Here is a 16,355-nt window from a genome sequence, read left to right on the forward strand (position 1 = left end):
AATGTTTTGTATATATATATATATATATATTATATGTATTATTGAGAGAAATTGAATGAAATATTTCTTTATTCACATTATAATGAATACATTCCATAAATATTTGTTTTTTTTTCTTTCTCGCAACTTTCTTTAAAAAGTTTTAATATATACATTAAAGAATTTAAAATATTTTGCAATGGACTTTGCAACTATTTTACAATGCTGCCAAGTTTCATTTTATATATTTCCCTAAAAGTTTCATATTATATAGATTTGTTGGTTTGTCATTTATGAATATTATTCTTTTATTTTTATTTTATAATCACAAATCAATTTTTTTACTTTATATAGGATTTGAAGATAGAATTTATGTCTTTGAAAAAAAAAAAAAAAAAAAAATGCGAAAGAACTTTGATAATATTCATTTAATGTTTAAAGAAAGGGACTTTTTTTCTTAACACTTATTGAAAAAAAAGATATATAAAATATACGAAAATTTCGTGTATATATTTATGTAATTTATTTGAAACTTCGAAAAAAGTTTACCTCTGTTTCTATATTTTCTTTTTTTCTTTAATATTTTAAACATTCTATAGTTTTAATTTCAAAGTACAACAGTAAATTGTTATATAAATTTAAATTAAACTCCATTTTAATGACAAAAGGGGAATTTCTTTTGCGCAAAATTGAGTAATAAGGTTAATAGTTATTTATATATAAATATACATATAAGTCTGAAACATATATATATATAAAAATATTTCATGTGTAACAGCGATTAGCAACGTTAAACAACGTGGGCACAAACAAATTACATCACGAATTGAAATTTTATTTAGTGATATAGTCTTTTTGTGAGTTTTGCATAAATATTAAATTTTTATTAATTAATGATATAATTATTAATTAATAATGCTGATAAGAAATTTTCTCTCTTAAAAATGTTTTAAATATTATTACAGTTACTTTTTTTTATTCATTGCCACATCTATTGTTAAAGCTATATATATATATATATATATATATATATATAAACTATAACGTTCACTGAATTTAAATTTAAACGTTCGATTAAATACTAGTAAAAAAAAAAAATGTGTCAGACTAACAGTTTATGTCAGTCGAATATTGAGGCGGATGTAACGAATTTGATCATGAACCGGACCTCCTAGAGGACAACTTTTTAATCAGTGAAATTTGCTCCGAAAAATTAAAATTTCACTAAGATTATATATATGAACATCTTATCTATGGATTTAAAAAAGAATATATGATAAATTATAATTATATATAGTTTATTCTCACACTTATTTCTATATATATGTTTTTCTAAAAGTCAATGTTTCATTTCAATGTTAATAATAAATTACGAATTAAAGAATAAATTAATATTATGGACTTTTGTACTTTGAATTAAATCATGATTTACTAAAGCATATATATATGATAATGAGAAGGTATTATGACGAGATTATATCAAAGAGATCATTTTATCTTTCTTTTTTTGATAATTCTTTCATTAATAGAGATATAACCTTTGCTTTAAAGATATTATGTTTCTGCAAAAAAGGAATATTGCAGCTAAATATCATAAAATCGAATCAAATCACTGATTTTATTTCTAAAATAAAAATCATATAAAAATTGATAAATTTGTTCTAATTGATGTGAGGATAAAAAGTAACTGGGAATAATTAATATTCAATGTAAGATAATTTGAGAATAGAAAAATATATACATATTATGTGATTATTAGTTATTTAAACTAGAAACAACAGCTGCTGGAAAATATAGATATATATATATGTTTCAATCATATTGTAATTCGAGATGGCTGTAAAATGTCAGGTTGGATATTTTAATTGGAAACATCTGTATCATAATAATCGAAGACCTCGTCATCTTTAATATTGAAACAGTTTAATTTATTCAATATTTCAGTTTCATTACTCTCAAGTTTCCCCTTTTATATATATATATATATATCTCTACCTTATATTTTATTTCTATAAACTATGATCAATTCTGAATACAACACACTATATATACAGCCAATTCATCTGCTCCCTTTAAAAAACTAGTATTTTCTGCAAAGTTAGTCAGCAACTAGTTGCCAGCTGTGTAATCGTCAATTTTCGGCAAGGTTACTTACCCTTCGATCATTGACCTCAGTATCGTCTAATAATTCTAAAGGACCCTAAAAAATAAATATTCTTTAAGAAAAAAATTGATTAAACTAACGTGAATCCTTAAAATTTCCAATATTTTCCAATTTACTGATTGATTACTTCACAGGAAATAAAAAAGGCATTAAAATAAGCTGCTATTATTTTAATCCAATTTCGGTATTAAAATAAGCAAAAATTGGATTAAAATAATAAGCGTTGCAGCTTATTTTAATTTTTTGTGTTACAATTAGAAATTGTTTTCCATGGAGCAATGGTTTTTTTTTTTTTTTGTCCCACAGAACTGTAGATAGTATAAAATTTTATAAAATTATGAATCAGGGCCCCAAAAATGAGGTCAAAATCTACCTCTTTCATATATACGAGGTTGTTTGAACTGATAGTTTGAGGGGCGGAACCATGAGACTTTTTAGAGAAAGAGGGGACTTTATGTCTGGAAAGGGGGAACAGTGGCGTAACTAAACATTGTTTAATACAGGGGCTAACAAAGTTCTTTGCTACTAATTACATATTTAGCTGGATATTTAAAAAAAAAAAAAAAATTTCCTAATAATTTGATTTTTACTATGCTGCAGAAAATTTTTCATGAACCTTGATCAGAATTTAGATCAGAATTAGAATAGGGTCTTTCTGACCCGTTCCACATGATTTTGATCCTAATCTGCTTCCAAGTATCCTATTTCTTTTGGAAAAGAATAAAAATTGATTTTGCATTTCTATTTGTTAAGAGGGAGGTTTCTTTAGTCAATTAACAATAATATAATATAATGATAAAGACGAATGTGAAACACGTTGTCATGCACACATGGTCGATAACAACCAAGTTGCTATCGATTCACCAAGGACATGTATATGTATACAATATAATATACCCATTGGCTGTATAATTGTATATATATATATTGTCAAAGAGTGCGTGCTTTCCAGTCGGACGAGATCAGGTAAACGTGCCGTAAGCAATGTAAATTGTAAGGTCGAGGCTCAGGCACTCTGTCGCCAGAAAAATCCTAAACAATCGGCAACGTTGCCGAGTCCTCACTTTGGCGCTGTTGTGACATCGTTTCACCGTTTCACGCTCCACTTATCGTTTATTCATATACTTTCCCGTATATAAATATAAATAATTTGTTATTATACCCTTAATCATCATTTTCTGTCCATCCCCTTAAATTAGAAAATTAGAAAAATATATATTTAGTTTTTCTATCCTTATATTGGTAATAAATACTCAAAGCAGACAAATGTTATGCAACCCTATATATATAATGAGATTAACTATTTAGCTCTAATCGAAGTGGCTAAAGAAAATTATTATTATTATTATTATTATTATTCAGTATATATATAAAATAGGTTTCGAGTTTTCTAGAGTCTAGTTTAGGTGCCAGGTCATTTTCGGCTTGGCGCTAAAATTAATGCGGGTGGGCGTTTTGAAGAGTGGTTGGTTGCCAGCTTTATATACCTACTTCTGATTCTGACAACCAACAGCTGTCTCGACAAAAAAAATGAGGTTTACCCACCTACAGACCCTGGGATCCTCCAGGATACTTTTTTTTTCATCCTTCGTTTCCGGTGTCAGCGTTCTCTTCTTCAGAGGATTTTACCATCCTGACCTGACGATTGTAAATTATCTATAGCCATAACAGTTTCACAATTTCTCTAGGTACTGTGCCCACTTTTCTATTGTTCAATACCTACTTCTATCTTTCTTTTTCTCTCAACTTCTTTTATTTTCACATCATTACAAAATAACGAATTAGAAACATTATATGCGTCTCTTTCAAATTTGTGTCTTGTCCCAAAAAAAAAAAAAAACTTTCTCAAGTTCAATTCGAAATAAAAATAAACTACTCGCTGTTGATAGAATATACACTGAAAAAAAATTCTGGTTAGGCTATATTTAACATTACTTTCTAGTTATGTTAACCAGAATTCTAGTTAAATTAACTAGAATTCTCGTTAAAATAACCAGAATTTCTGGTTAATCTAATCAGAATCAAAATGTTAGATGTACCCTAACCAGAATTCTGGTTATTCTAACTAGAATTCTGGTTATTCTAAATTCTGGTTATTCTAACTAGAATTCTGGTTATTCTAAATTCTGGTTATTTTAAATTCTGGTTATTCTAAATTCTGGTTATTCTAACTAGAATTCTGGTTATTCTAACTAGAATTCTGGTTATTCTAACTAGAATTCTGGTTATTCTAACTAGAATTCTGGTTATTCTAAATTCTGGTTATTCTAACTAGAATTCTGGTTATTCTAACTAGAATTCTGGTTATTCTAAATTCTGGTTATTCTAACTAGAATTCTGGTTATTCTAACTAGAATTCTGGTTATTCTAAATTCTGGTTATTTTAAATTCTGGTTATTCTAAATTCTGGTTATTCTAACTAGAATTCTGGTTATTCTAAATTCTGGTTATTCTAACTAGAATTCTGGTTATTCTAACTAGAATTCTGGTTATTCTAAATTCTGGTTATTCTAACTAGAATTCTGGTTATTCTAACTAGAATTCTGGTTATTCTAAATTCTGGTTATTTTAAATTCTGGTTATTCTAAATTCTGGTTATTCTAAATTCTGGTTATTTTAAATTCTGGTTATTTTAAATTCTGGTTATTCTAAATTCTGGTTATTCTAAATTCTGGTTATTCTAACTAGAATTCTGGTTATTCTAACTAGAATTCTGGTTATTCTAACTAGAATTCTGGTTTTTCTAACTAGAATTTTTTTTCATTGTAGAATCACCTATACTTTGTTCCAGGAGAGATCGATATTTTTCAGGACGAATTTGGGCCCTTTACGCGCAAAAAACTATAAATTATTTTCCGTTTCCGCAAATAAGCTTTCTCTTTCAATTTCATTTAAATTTGAAGAAACTATTGGCAACTAAATTTTTTTTTTATCCATTTTAAGGGTCGTTTAGATTTTATGGCACTTTGCTGCAAAAATAAAAAAATATTTAAATCCAAAGAAATAATTTTTTAAATATTAAATTTACCATTTGCAGATTTTGACGATTCCAACGATACAAAATTTTTACGTCTAAATATTAAAATTTGCTTTTGGAAAAATTATACAATTTCGCATGATTTACATATATGTACAAACTCTAATCGTATAGTATTTACATAAAAATTTATACTTGTTTTAACCTGTACATTGCAAATATAATATTTATATAATTATTTTTTTAAATTCCAACAATTTTTTTTAATTTTGCAATGAAAATAGCCATAAAACCATAAAAGACCCTTCCGACTGCCTTTTTGAAGACCAGGTCACAAAAATTTCAAATATGCTGGCTTGATTTTAGGTATAGGAAAAGCAATCCTTTTCATATCATTGGCTATGTTTTTCAGAAAAAAATCTAAAAAACGTCTTTTTCACTTCAAAATACACTCTTTTTTACAACAAGATGCGCAGAAAAATATCGATCTCTCCTGAAACAGAGTATATAATGTAAAAGAGATAACCTGTTTCAATTAGAGAAAATAGGGAAAAAAAACATTTTAATTAAAAATTAGAACTAATTCGAATTAAATTAGACATTTTTATATTATAAAAAAGAAAATGAAAAAGCAAATTAAGGGCATGTCTATAGAAAATGAGTATTGTAAACATAACCTATAATTGTTTGTTACTTGGTTCCCTTTTTGAGTGCGTTACAAATGTAGAGAGAAAAAAAAACAAGTTAGACGTTTGGTTCAATGACCAAAATGAGAATATGGTGTATTATCGATCACAAAAAGGGCGCTCCAGTAAAAGGGGGGGGGAGGGGCCGATACTATACTGCAGTACTATAATATACATGTTGCAGTGCAGAGAACTACTCTCTCTCTCTCTCTCTCTCTTGCCCTAAAGGAGGGCTATACCCTCATGTAGGCCATTCACTCAGCATATAATGCTATATAGCACACTCCTCATACCACCCTATAAACTCAATCTCTCCCTCATATATTGTATTAAGGTTCAAAGTCCTTGTACATACAAAGAGTTACTTTCTATAAATATCATTCAATTCCCGCAAGGATCTTATAAAAATTAATATTGATCTATATTTATTTTTAGCCTTTTTGTATTTATATTTAGTCCATTTCTATATATAGGATCGTAAAGAAAATTGGTTCTTTTTTCTGTCAATCTAAAAAGAAAATTTAAAAAAAAATGTCTAAATATATTTTTCCTTGAAATATATTAATTTTTTTCCTTTTTTTTTTGATTTCAGGATACACTTGTACATGGGCTCTCGGCGGATAGGCAGGGATTTGCTAAGGGCTTCCGAAAAAATCTCGGGGGACGTTGGCGTCGTTTGGTGAAAAGAAAACCGGAAACGGATTCATGTGCGTTTCCACCTGAACTCAAGGATCAATTAAAGACCATCTATGTCTATTGACAACCTCGTAAAAAAAAAATGGGCCATTTGCCTATATCTGTGAACCTTCCACTCGATAATCTATGCTTTCCTGTATTGTAAGATAATTAATGACGAGAGATTTTCAAAGAATGTGCTGTGAGAATGAATTAGAGTGCGTGACTCCTTTTTTTTGAGTATGTGTGTGATTGTTGTTTTTTTTAGTAAAGAGCGACCATTGTCAATGAAAAGTAAATCAGCGCAAGCAAAAAAAAAAAAGAAAGAAAAAGAGATGTATTTGTAATTAAAATATAAGTTCTACGCTTCGGTTAGAAATTCGAGTATACGGCTCTTGGTCAAATACAGTCGCGCCTAGCAATTTCCCTTTTTTTTAATTTTCATTCATTTTTAGATACGAATTTAATTTTTTTTTTAAAGAGAATTTCTCTACTGAAATTAGTGTAAAAAACAATTTTTAAAGTGAAAAAAAAATTGGGAAATTGTGAAATCGAATAAAAAGATCGCAATTTTCTTTTTTTTTAATTTTCATTCATTTTTAGATACGAATTTAATTTTTTTTTTTAAAGAGAATTTCTCTACTGAAATTAGTGTAAAAAAATTGGGAAATTGTGAGATCGAATAAAAAGATGTGAAACGAGTACATATCATAAGACTACAGGAGTGCCTTACGAAAAATACCATGACTGGAGAATTAAATTTTTATAGCTTGTAATTCGTTTTTTTTTATTCTATATCACTTTTACATCGATATTGTCAATTTTTCAAAAGAGTGCCTTTTGTCAGACACCTCATTTTTTAACATTTTCCGATGAAATATATTTTCTCCAGTCATTTTCGAGCACGTTCTGTAAATTACCGACCAAGAAAATGCCTTTTTTTTGCTTCCCTTGAATCATCAGGGAAATATAATTATTTGCAAAATAGATGCACTAATTCTGCTGTTTATCCGTCCAAACTCTTTCGTTAAATAAGAAGATTATAATAAGGAGGGAAGGCGATTGTATAAAAAAAATTGAAGCTGTTCCTGACCAAGTTTTAAGAAGAGTATTTAACGGTGTAGTTAGCATACACGATAAGTGGCGGAATTAATGTGTTTGTCAACGGTATATACGCGAATAGAAAATACGAATAAACCTGCGGGAGTCGTTGAACTTGATGTTCCGCTGAACGACGTGGCGCAAAAAAAAGAAAGAAGAAGAACTTGATGAGACTGAAAAAAAAACAAAACAAAAAAAAAAAAAACGTAAAGTGTACGACAAAACGAGTTACCTCGTAGCTTTTGTGTACGTTTTTACACACTCGATTTTATAGTGTTAAGAGACTAAAAACTTCGAAAGAAAGAAACAAAAAATATTAGTATTATGTACACCCAGAAACACACGAGCCCTTGGTGCTGCCTTTCCATATAGGCTTTCTTTTATTCTTCTTCTTTGTCATTTGCATCTCTTGGCAGCTCCGCGCTCAGTGATTAGGTGTATAGCAATAAAAAAAAATAAAAATAAAAAACTAAAGCGCATTCGCCTTTAAATCTTATAGCTAAATCCTCACTGTTAAAAATTGTAGTGTCGTGTAATTTTTTTTTTAAATTTGTTTTCACAAAACAATGAAAAAAAAAATGTTTTCTTCTGTAAATATATATATATATTTTTTAAAGAACAAAAATGTGAAAATCATCCGATTATCTCATTCATAAAAAAAAAAATGAAGAAAGCGACTTTGCATTATTTTTCTCAGTGATTTCGGATAAGGCCAAATAAGATTATTTAAAAAAAAAAAAGAAAAACAAAAAGCGGTACAACGACTCATATTGAGTCCTTATCATTACGATAATATATGGTATTTTAGTTGAATTGTTGTATTAAATGGCGTTAATCGAGAAAATGTGACTCTTAAAATTCAAGAGTCCTATCTTAACATATTTATGTTGACATTTTAAAAAATGTGTTATTCGGGCATCATAGTCCCTTTCTTTTCTTGCAAATAGTTAATTTTTATGTGAACAGAAAGAATAATATTCGTCAAAAAATTTTTTTTTTAATATTTCAATTTGGATTAAAATAAAAAAAAAAAAGTGGAAAATTACTTTCTTCAAACTTTGTTCCTTTTGTAGAGATTGAACCTACAGTGATTTTTAGCAAATAAGAAAAACAAAACATTAAATTGTAAATAGGAAAAACAAAATGTATTGTGTATACGTTTATTTAAATCTGCGGTTAGGCATAATATATGATATACCGTATTAAACAACGATGTAATTACATATTCTCCCCCCATTGTATATCATTGTGTTTCTATATTTTGTATTTTTTTTTTTTTTTTGTAAAAAGAATACAATAGGATGAGGCTGCGTTCTCACTACCTAGTCACTTGTTAATAATGCGAAAAAAAAAAGTTGTTTCACTAGATTCATTTCTGATGTGCAGCTTCTTTATAATTTCCAACATGTCTGAATACAACAATATCAAATAAAGTATTAAAAAAATATGACCCTCTACTTTTATTCAGTTTCCTCTTTATGATACAAAAAAAGAAAAATAAAGAGTATCACTTTTGGAGAATTAAAATTTTTTGCAAAATCTTTTCTTTTTCAAAAAACAATAAATATCCGGATAATCAATTTTAATAAGCAAAAAATTAATTCATTATGCAAAAAATATATCTTTCAATTGTTTAAAAAATATTTTAATAATTTTTAAATAACTTTTTTATCAAAATTTATTAATTATTATATCGTAAAATTTGTTTTTCAATTAATTTTTTATTAATTTAAATTATTTAAATGAAAATTTAATTTATAATTTAAATAAATAAAGTTACACAATAAAAATATGTGTTACCACACACAATTACGTGTTTGGTCAGGGAATGCGCATGCCTTTGAGAAAAGAATATGGCGATCATTTATTGAGTTTTACAATTGAAAAGAAAGTTTCTTTCAATTTTTTGGTTCAATTTTAATTTTTTAAAATTTGATGTCCCTAATATTTGGAAAACATTGTAGTAAGTTTTTATTATTTTTCAATAAAATATCATTAAATTGCTTCCCAAGAAAATGGGAAGTATTTAAATTTTCACTTTAAAACCATTTAAATGTCCAAATGTTAATGATTCAAAATTCAAATATTTAAATTGATATCCAATAAAAAGTTTTGATTCAAAAATAATTAATTTTCATTTAATGAATAAATTTTTTATTTTTTATTCATTAACTAAAGAAAATTGAAAAACAAATAAATTTATTTTTATCAATACGAAAACAAAGGCAATGAAATTCGTAAATATTAATTAACATTATTTTATGATTTCAGGGTTCAATGTAAGATTGTTTCTTCGAACAATGGTCAATTCAGGAGAAGAGAAACCAACAGAATTGTCAATAAGGAAAAAATTACAAGATGCTTTAAATCCAAAACACTTGGAAATTTTAAATGAATCTTATATGCATAATGTACCAAAAGGATCGGAAACTCATTTCAAAGTTTTAGTTGTGTCTGATAAATTCAATGATCAAACTTTAATTAAGGTAAGATTCAATAAGACAAAATTTTATAATTTTTTAGGCATTCAGCTTCATTATATATTGATATTGTATATTGTTTACAAAAATTTTTCTTTTACATGTAAATTATTTTCAATGTTTGAAAATATTTAAGAAATTTATGTAAAAAATTGACTTATATTGGTATACATTTCATTCTGCATTAAATTTATTGTCAATTAGTTAATTAATTAATAATTTTTTGATTTAGCGCCACAGGACGGTAAACGATATTTTAAAAGAAGAACTTGCAAGTGGAGTTCATGCATTATCAATCGTGGTAAGTGAGATAAATTAATTACTCGTGTCTTATAAAAAAAAATAATAATTTCTTATTTTTTAAGGCAAAAACTCCAGACCAATGGGAAGATAATGCGAAGACAATTTCGCCTAGTCCACAATGTAGAGGCGGTTTTGGAAAATAAATTCAATGCAGATAATATGAAATAATGTAAATATTCTTAGTTTACGTTTTCATAAATTCTTAATACAATTATTATTATATTTTGATCAAATTCTCAAAAAAAATTTTTTTTTATACATACCTTTTCTTTCAGTTACTTTCTTCGAATATGAAAATTTTCAAGTCATCTCCTTCTATCAGTTAGAATTAATCCAGACAAAAAAAAATGTCATTTTTAAATTTACGTTTAGAAAAATATGAAGCTAAATTTATATCAATTCAAAAAAATAGACTAAATTAAGAATTAATTTCATTCTAGAAAAAATTGAATGACAATTCTTTAATCAATTGTCACTAAATTAATAAAAAGTATCCAAACAAAAAAGATGCACTAATGTCAAGAAGTATATGTATCCAGTCTTAATCTGCCTTCATTTTCAGTGAGATAGAGAATATCTGCCATGGATTGTTCAGCAATTGCTTCTTCTGCTTTTTCATGCAACTATAAACAAAAGGTAAATCATTAATTTTTCAATAATTTTTTTTTTTTTTTGAAATTAACAATTACAGGTATACATACTCCTCTATAGGCAGTATCAGTGGGCGGACATTTGAAATTTGGTCCAAAATTAACAGAAATCGTTGCACTCTTATGAATTGAAATTGTTGGAAAATATGCACCCTTGTAAATATCCAAAAAAGCTTCTCCTTGAGAAATTCCATTTTTATAAAAAATAATTTTACTCAACGGAAGTGGTTTTAGAGCTTTTAGTGCTTCGGGAACTTGATCTTTCTCTTCATAATAAAGATGACTTTTAAATTTAACTAAAGGCTAAAAAGAAAATTCATTCAAATATTTTGGATATTATTTATTAAAAATATTAAATATTTGTTTTAAATTCTACTCACTCGGTCTTTGTAAGTATTTGGGATGTGTGATTTGTCGTAAGTATCTGGTAAAATTATCAAAAATCCTAATGTATCTCCTTCACCATATCCCTGACTATAATGTTTGCCTCTACTTTCATGAAAACGTGTACCTTTTCTGCAATTAGAAAAAAAATTTCTTTCATTTTAATATTAATTTAATTTAATTTGTTTCTGCAAAATTGATTAATTTCTTGCAAGAAAAAAAAATAGTCTCCGAATATTATCTACCTTGATCTCCAGCAATATCCAAATTTATCGTAACCAAGAGGTGCTTGTAAATTTGCATATTCCTGTCCCCATCCTAGTCTTGTTGCTGATCCTTCTGGCATTTCTTCAACAGTTGCTTCCCAGTACCATTTTCCTCTACTAACACCTTAAGATTCAAATTGACAAATTTAGCACAAATTATCTTATATTTAAATTATTTTTTTTTAAATTATATCAATATTCACAGTAATTATTTACTTACAATGTGTAGCTCTAACCATACAATATCCTTTATCTCCCGTGACAGCCAATCTATCTTCCGAAACTCTCAGCTGTGGTGCTCGATCGTGTAATGCAAGTAAAACTGCACTAGGACTCAAGGATCTATAAAGCCATCCTGGAATTGGCTTTCCGGCCCAATCAGCACTCTCATCAAATTCCTGATGAATTAATAATTTGATTACAAAAGTAAATGATGAAAAATATTTTTTATTTTTCAAATTAGAATTAATGAAACTCATGATATAAATTTTACAATTATGATTAAAATTAATTAAAATTGTTCACTTGTCTGAATGGTGCGTGAGGATCGGGTTCAGCCAAAATATATCTGTAACCATCTTTATTGAAAGGATGCTCGAGAGGATAACCATGAGCTGGAAGTTTTGGAGCTGCCATATCGGAACCTCTTCCCTTTTTTCCTGGTCCTGTTCCCGTGCCCTCACCCGGAATTTTACGCTTTGCATTGCGACCCCGAATACCTCCAGTAAGTGGTACTGATAAATGAAAAATTTCGAAAAATAAGACCTCAATATAACAAAAATATTTTTACACAATTTCTTAAACTTATTACGTACCTACTTTAAACATTGATTAATAATTTTTAAATGATGATAACCAAGTTGCAATTATCTTTTAGCTATCATCATCATCATGATCATTATTCCGATAAGATAAAATATGATTTATAATAATGTGTACTATATATTAGCGATAAAATATAAATTCAGAATTACTAAATAAAATTAAAAAAAAAAGAAGCCTAAAAATATTTTGCAGACTAATAAATTCGGTTATGATTTCGTCTTTTGTCTTACCAACGTGCTCAACACCCATTTCAGTTATTTTCAGTTGTCCACCTTTAATCATAGCTTCATAATTTGGTTTTACGAGTAAAAGATCTGGAGTTATAAGACCAAACAATTGTCCATCAGTATTATTTTCATCCATTGTAAATAGTGTTCCTACATCCTTAAGCAGAGCTTTATGAATCTGGAAACAAAATAATACATTTTATTATCTACTGTAGTAAAATAATTATTTTTCTCTATTTTTAAAGTAAATTTCTTAAAGTAATGTCGAAAATTATCTCTAAATTTTTCCAAAATGTTTAAAATATTATATTTAATAAAAAAAAAAAAATAAATAAACTTACCGTTGCGTGCCAAGATTGTGTAACTCTTCGTGGCATTGTTGTCATACTTTCCCAATGGCATTCAATAAATGGAATTATATCTTTATCCTTGTGAAAAAAAGTTCTATGATCATTGTCCTTTTGGCAAATTTGAAGTAAATTCGCAATTGCCGTAACACACATTTGTGGAAAAGCTAAAACAATTTTTTTTGAGCATTTTGTTAAAATTCGATATTTAATAAATTGTAATTATATAATTAACTTTTAAAAACTTACGCGCTAAATTTTTCTTAAAACTTTCAAGTCCAGTTGGTGAACAATTTTTACACATAAATATATAATTCAACATAAATGGCACTAGTTTTCCCAGTTGATAACCAATGCATGATTCGTGAAACCATCTTGCACAACTGGCACAAAGTAATTCGGCAATATTCAAATTACGGTCCTTGCCACTAGAGAAAAAAGAATTTAATAATTTTCTTTAAAAAGACATTAAATAGAAAATAAAAATTAAAAGAGTATTAATTATTTAAAATTATAACTATTGATACTTTTTTTTTTCATCAATAGTAATTTGAAACAAATAATTTTTAAATGACAAAATTATGAGAAATTAAAAAAAATTCTATAATATAAACAATATTCTCAATTTACTTGATAAATTTAGGGATAATTTGTATTTATTAGTGTAAGAAATTAAAAATTATGTTTTACCAATAACAATTCCCGGTGTCAGTGAGAGCGCGACCATTTGTTTTTTCATTGTTTTCATCAACAGATAATTTAGTTTTATTATTTTCCTCTGATTCGACTTTTTTTACATCATTTGCAACTTCCATTGTTTCATTTTGCACAACTTCTGTTAAACTAGAAATAAACGTTAACAATTATTAAAATGTTTGACAGAAACATAACCTCAAAAAAAAAGTGTTTGTTTCTAAAATATTAATATTCTATGGCGATAATAATTATTTGTCACTGTTTAAATAGTTGTACCTTTCTACTTTTTCCTCTGACATTGTTAATTTCATTTGTTTTCAGTCAAAATTAATATTTTTTTCAATAGAAACTAGTAAAATAATTCATGTTGTCAATATCATTCATTACTAATACGCACAACGTACTACCACTACTACTATTAAATGGAATGTCATTGATAAGTTGGGACGTAGTAACAGCGCTGCCAACCTAAGATTTTACATTTTATTCTCAATTAATTTTTCAATGTAAGTATTCAAAAACAAAAAAATTAAATAATTTAATTAAAGTACATTAAATTAAGTTTATTTAATGTTAATAATTAATTTTAAAATGAAAAATTATTCAAATATATTTGATAAATTTGAAATATTTTGAAATGTTGTATAGTGGTAATACTGCTGGTAACATGGCGGATGTATTTGAAATTGTATAATTCAAAAACATTGAATAAAATAGTAATATTTTTAATAATTATAGTTTTTTAAAGAGAAAATAGTGAAAAAAATGTTTATTTGTGAATAAATATTAGTTGATAATGATAAAGAAATGAATTTTCTATCATTTTATGGTTATTTTATTGTTTTCCATTTTTGCGAATTTGTCTGACCAAAAACGCACATAACTACTGTGCCATGTAGTTCACTATTATTGACTAATTATTTAATTCTTTTCTCTTTAAAAATTGATTATTCATTTATAACAATGTTAATTATAGATTTAAAAACAATAGAAATTATATTTTAGGTTAGAATTCAAAAATCTTATATAAAATATTACGTATCCTATTGTTTTGCATGACAAATTATGTACATAATGTAAATTGTGAATAGAAAATAATATTTAATATTTATTAAATTATTATTATTATTATTATTATTATTATATTGTTTTTATTTTTGTTTTTATTATAATATTATTATTATTATTATTATTATTATTATTATTATTATATTGTTTTTATTTTTGTTTTTATTATAATATTATTATTATATTATTATTATTATTGTTATTTTATTTAATACTTAATAAAAAAAAGTTATTTTTGCTTTGATAGTCAATTAATTAATTTTTTATATTTTTAAAAATGGGTTTTCTATTGAAATATTTTTTTTTATACCTGTCTTAAAAATTTAGTGACTTAAAATAAGACTTGTTATTTCTATTAAAATAACATTTTTTCTAGAATTCAAATAAATTTTCAAAATAAAAATAGATTTAATTTAAAAATGCAAAAGTAGCGTAAAAATAAGATATTTATAAATCTTAATTTAAGTGTATGTGTAAAATTCAGTTTCTTTTAAGTCTTAATTTAAGAGAAGTTTTGTCTTAAATTCAATTTTGCTTATACGCAATATCAGTATAAAATGTCTAGTAAAAAATATCAAAGAAGCCTGTTTTAAAAATTTATTAACTTGAAAAATAAGACTTATTTCTTGTCTTAAAATAAGATCTTCTCTTTACCAGTATTTAAATTAGTATTTAAAAATAAAAATAAATAAATTTAAAACAGAAATTTGCTTTTTGCACGGAGAGACCGCCGGTTGGAAAAATTACTAAAAAGATTTACAAGTAGCGGAAATAAGGTTACTTTGTCATATATTGCTGTAGGAAATCGAAAATTCTATTAGCAGCATACTTAATAAAACCTGTATACTATAGTAAAATTGCACACAAATTGGAATAGAAATTACTATAGTCTACAGTTTTATTAAGTATGCTGCTAGTAGAATTTTCGATTTCCTACAGCAATATTTGACAATATAACCTTATTTCCGCTACTTGTAAATTTTTTTAGTAATTTTTCTAACCGGCGGTCTCTCCGTGTGCAAAATTAATATTGTTATAAATTTGAATTGTATATTATAAAATTCAGTTTTTATTATACTTTAAAAGAAGTTTTGTCTTAAATTAAGTTTTTATTAAAAGTTAAATTTATTAATTTAAAAATATTTAAAAATTTTTTATAACAGTTGTATATAAAAGTAAAAAAATAATAAACCTGACTTAAAATAAGACATCACTTTCTCTTAAAAATAAAATTTTTCTTATCCCACCAAATAATAATGGATTTAATTCATAAAAAATAATCTCTATATATATATATGTATTATATATGTTAAAACCATGTTTTCCATTGATGACATCAATTTACACGTTCAACCTTCACATCTATATATATATGACTCATCATCTGAACCCATCAAAGTCCATATTCAATGAAAAGCCCTAGTGCAAGCGCAGAATGATCGTTTCACCTGACGCCGGCGCCGCGCGACGTCAGAAATACCTTCTTTTTTTTATTTATATTTTCAAAAAATCGATTATTATTGTTAT

At 26.3% G+C, this 16,355-nt stretch overlaps 3 protein-coding genes across 10 annotated transcripts in view; 2 read left to right on the forward strand and 1 right to left on the reverse strand.

Annotated features, from left to right (window-relative positions):
• Positions 1-9,029, forward strand: part of LOC127289921 (uncharacterized) — a 115,130-nt gene extending 106,101 nt beyond the window's left edge. For all 6 annotated transcript variants that reach the window (XM_051318200.1, XM_051318201.1, XM_051318202.1 and 3 more), the window contains one exon: positions 6,399-9,029. In XM_051318200.1, the coding sequence (XP_051174157.1) occupies positions 6,399-6,566 (168 nt within the window). In that variant the 3' untranslated portion in view covers positions 6,567-9,029. The remainder of the gene's footprint in view (positions 1-6,398) is intronic.
• A 357-nt stretch (positions 9,030-9,386) lies between these two features.
• On the forward strand, positions 9,387-11,213 carry LOC127289923 (bolA-like protein DDB_G0274169). 3 transcript variants are annotated; one of them, XR_007844236.1, is made up of 6 exons: positions 9,387-9,545; positions 9,854-10,068; positions 10,295-10,363; positions 10,428-10,534; positions 10,928-11,001; positions 11,077-11,213. XR_007844236.1 is itself a non-coding variant. In XM_051318207.1 (5 exons), exons 1-4 carry the CDS (start codon positions 9,518-9,520, stop codon positions 10,506-10,508), a joined length of 393 nt encoding a protein of 130 aa, XP_051174164.1. In that variant the 5' UTR covers positions 9,387-9,517; the 3' UTR covers positions 10,509-10,534; positions 10,641-10,877. The 3 variants fall into 3 exon arrangements, 2 of the variants coding, with proteins under 2 accessions (XP_051174164.1, XP_051174163.1); XM_051318207.1 differs by lacking the exons at positions 10,928-11,001; positions 11,077-11,213 and adding an exon at positions 10,641-10,877; XM_051318206.1 differs by lacking the exons at positions 10,928-11,001; positions 11,077-11,213 and having other exon boundaries at positions 10,428-10,598.
• On the reverse strand, positions 10,778-14,185 carry LOC127289920 (set1/Ash2 histone methyltransferase complex subunit ASH2). The gene is made up of 11 exons (XM_051318199.1): positions 14,037-14,185; positions 13,755-13,907; positions 13,314-13,492; positions 13,059-13,231; positions 12,721-12,895; positions 12,191-12,399; positions 11,886-12,063; positions 11,645-11,789; positions 11,396-11,531; positions 11,067-11,318; positions 10,778-10,988 (listed from the first exon to the last, which is right to left on the reverse strand). The coding sequence occupies exons 1-11, from the start codon at positions 14,069-14,071 to the stop codon at positions 10,884-10,886; spliced, it is 1,740 nt and encodes a 579-aa protein (XP_051174156.1). The 5' UTR covers positions 14,072-14,185; the 3' UTR covers positions 10,778-10,883.
• Between the last annotated feature and the right edge of the window lie 2,170 nt (positions 14,186-16,355).

This window comes from Leptopilina boulardi, unplaced genomic scaffold (genome assembly GCF_019393585.1).
Source record: "Leptopilina boulardi isolate dan_hultmark-lab unplaced genomic scaffold, ZJU_Lbou_2.1 LbouV2_51, whole genome shotgun sequence".
Taxonomy (NCBI): Eukaryota; Metazoa; Arthropoda; class Insecta; order Hymenoptera; family Figitidae; genus Leptopilina; species Leptopilina boulardi.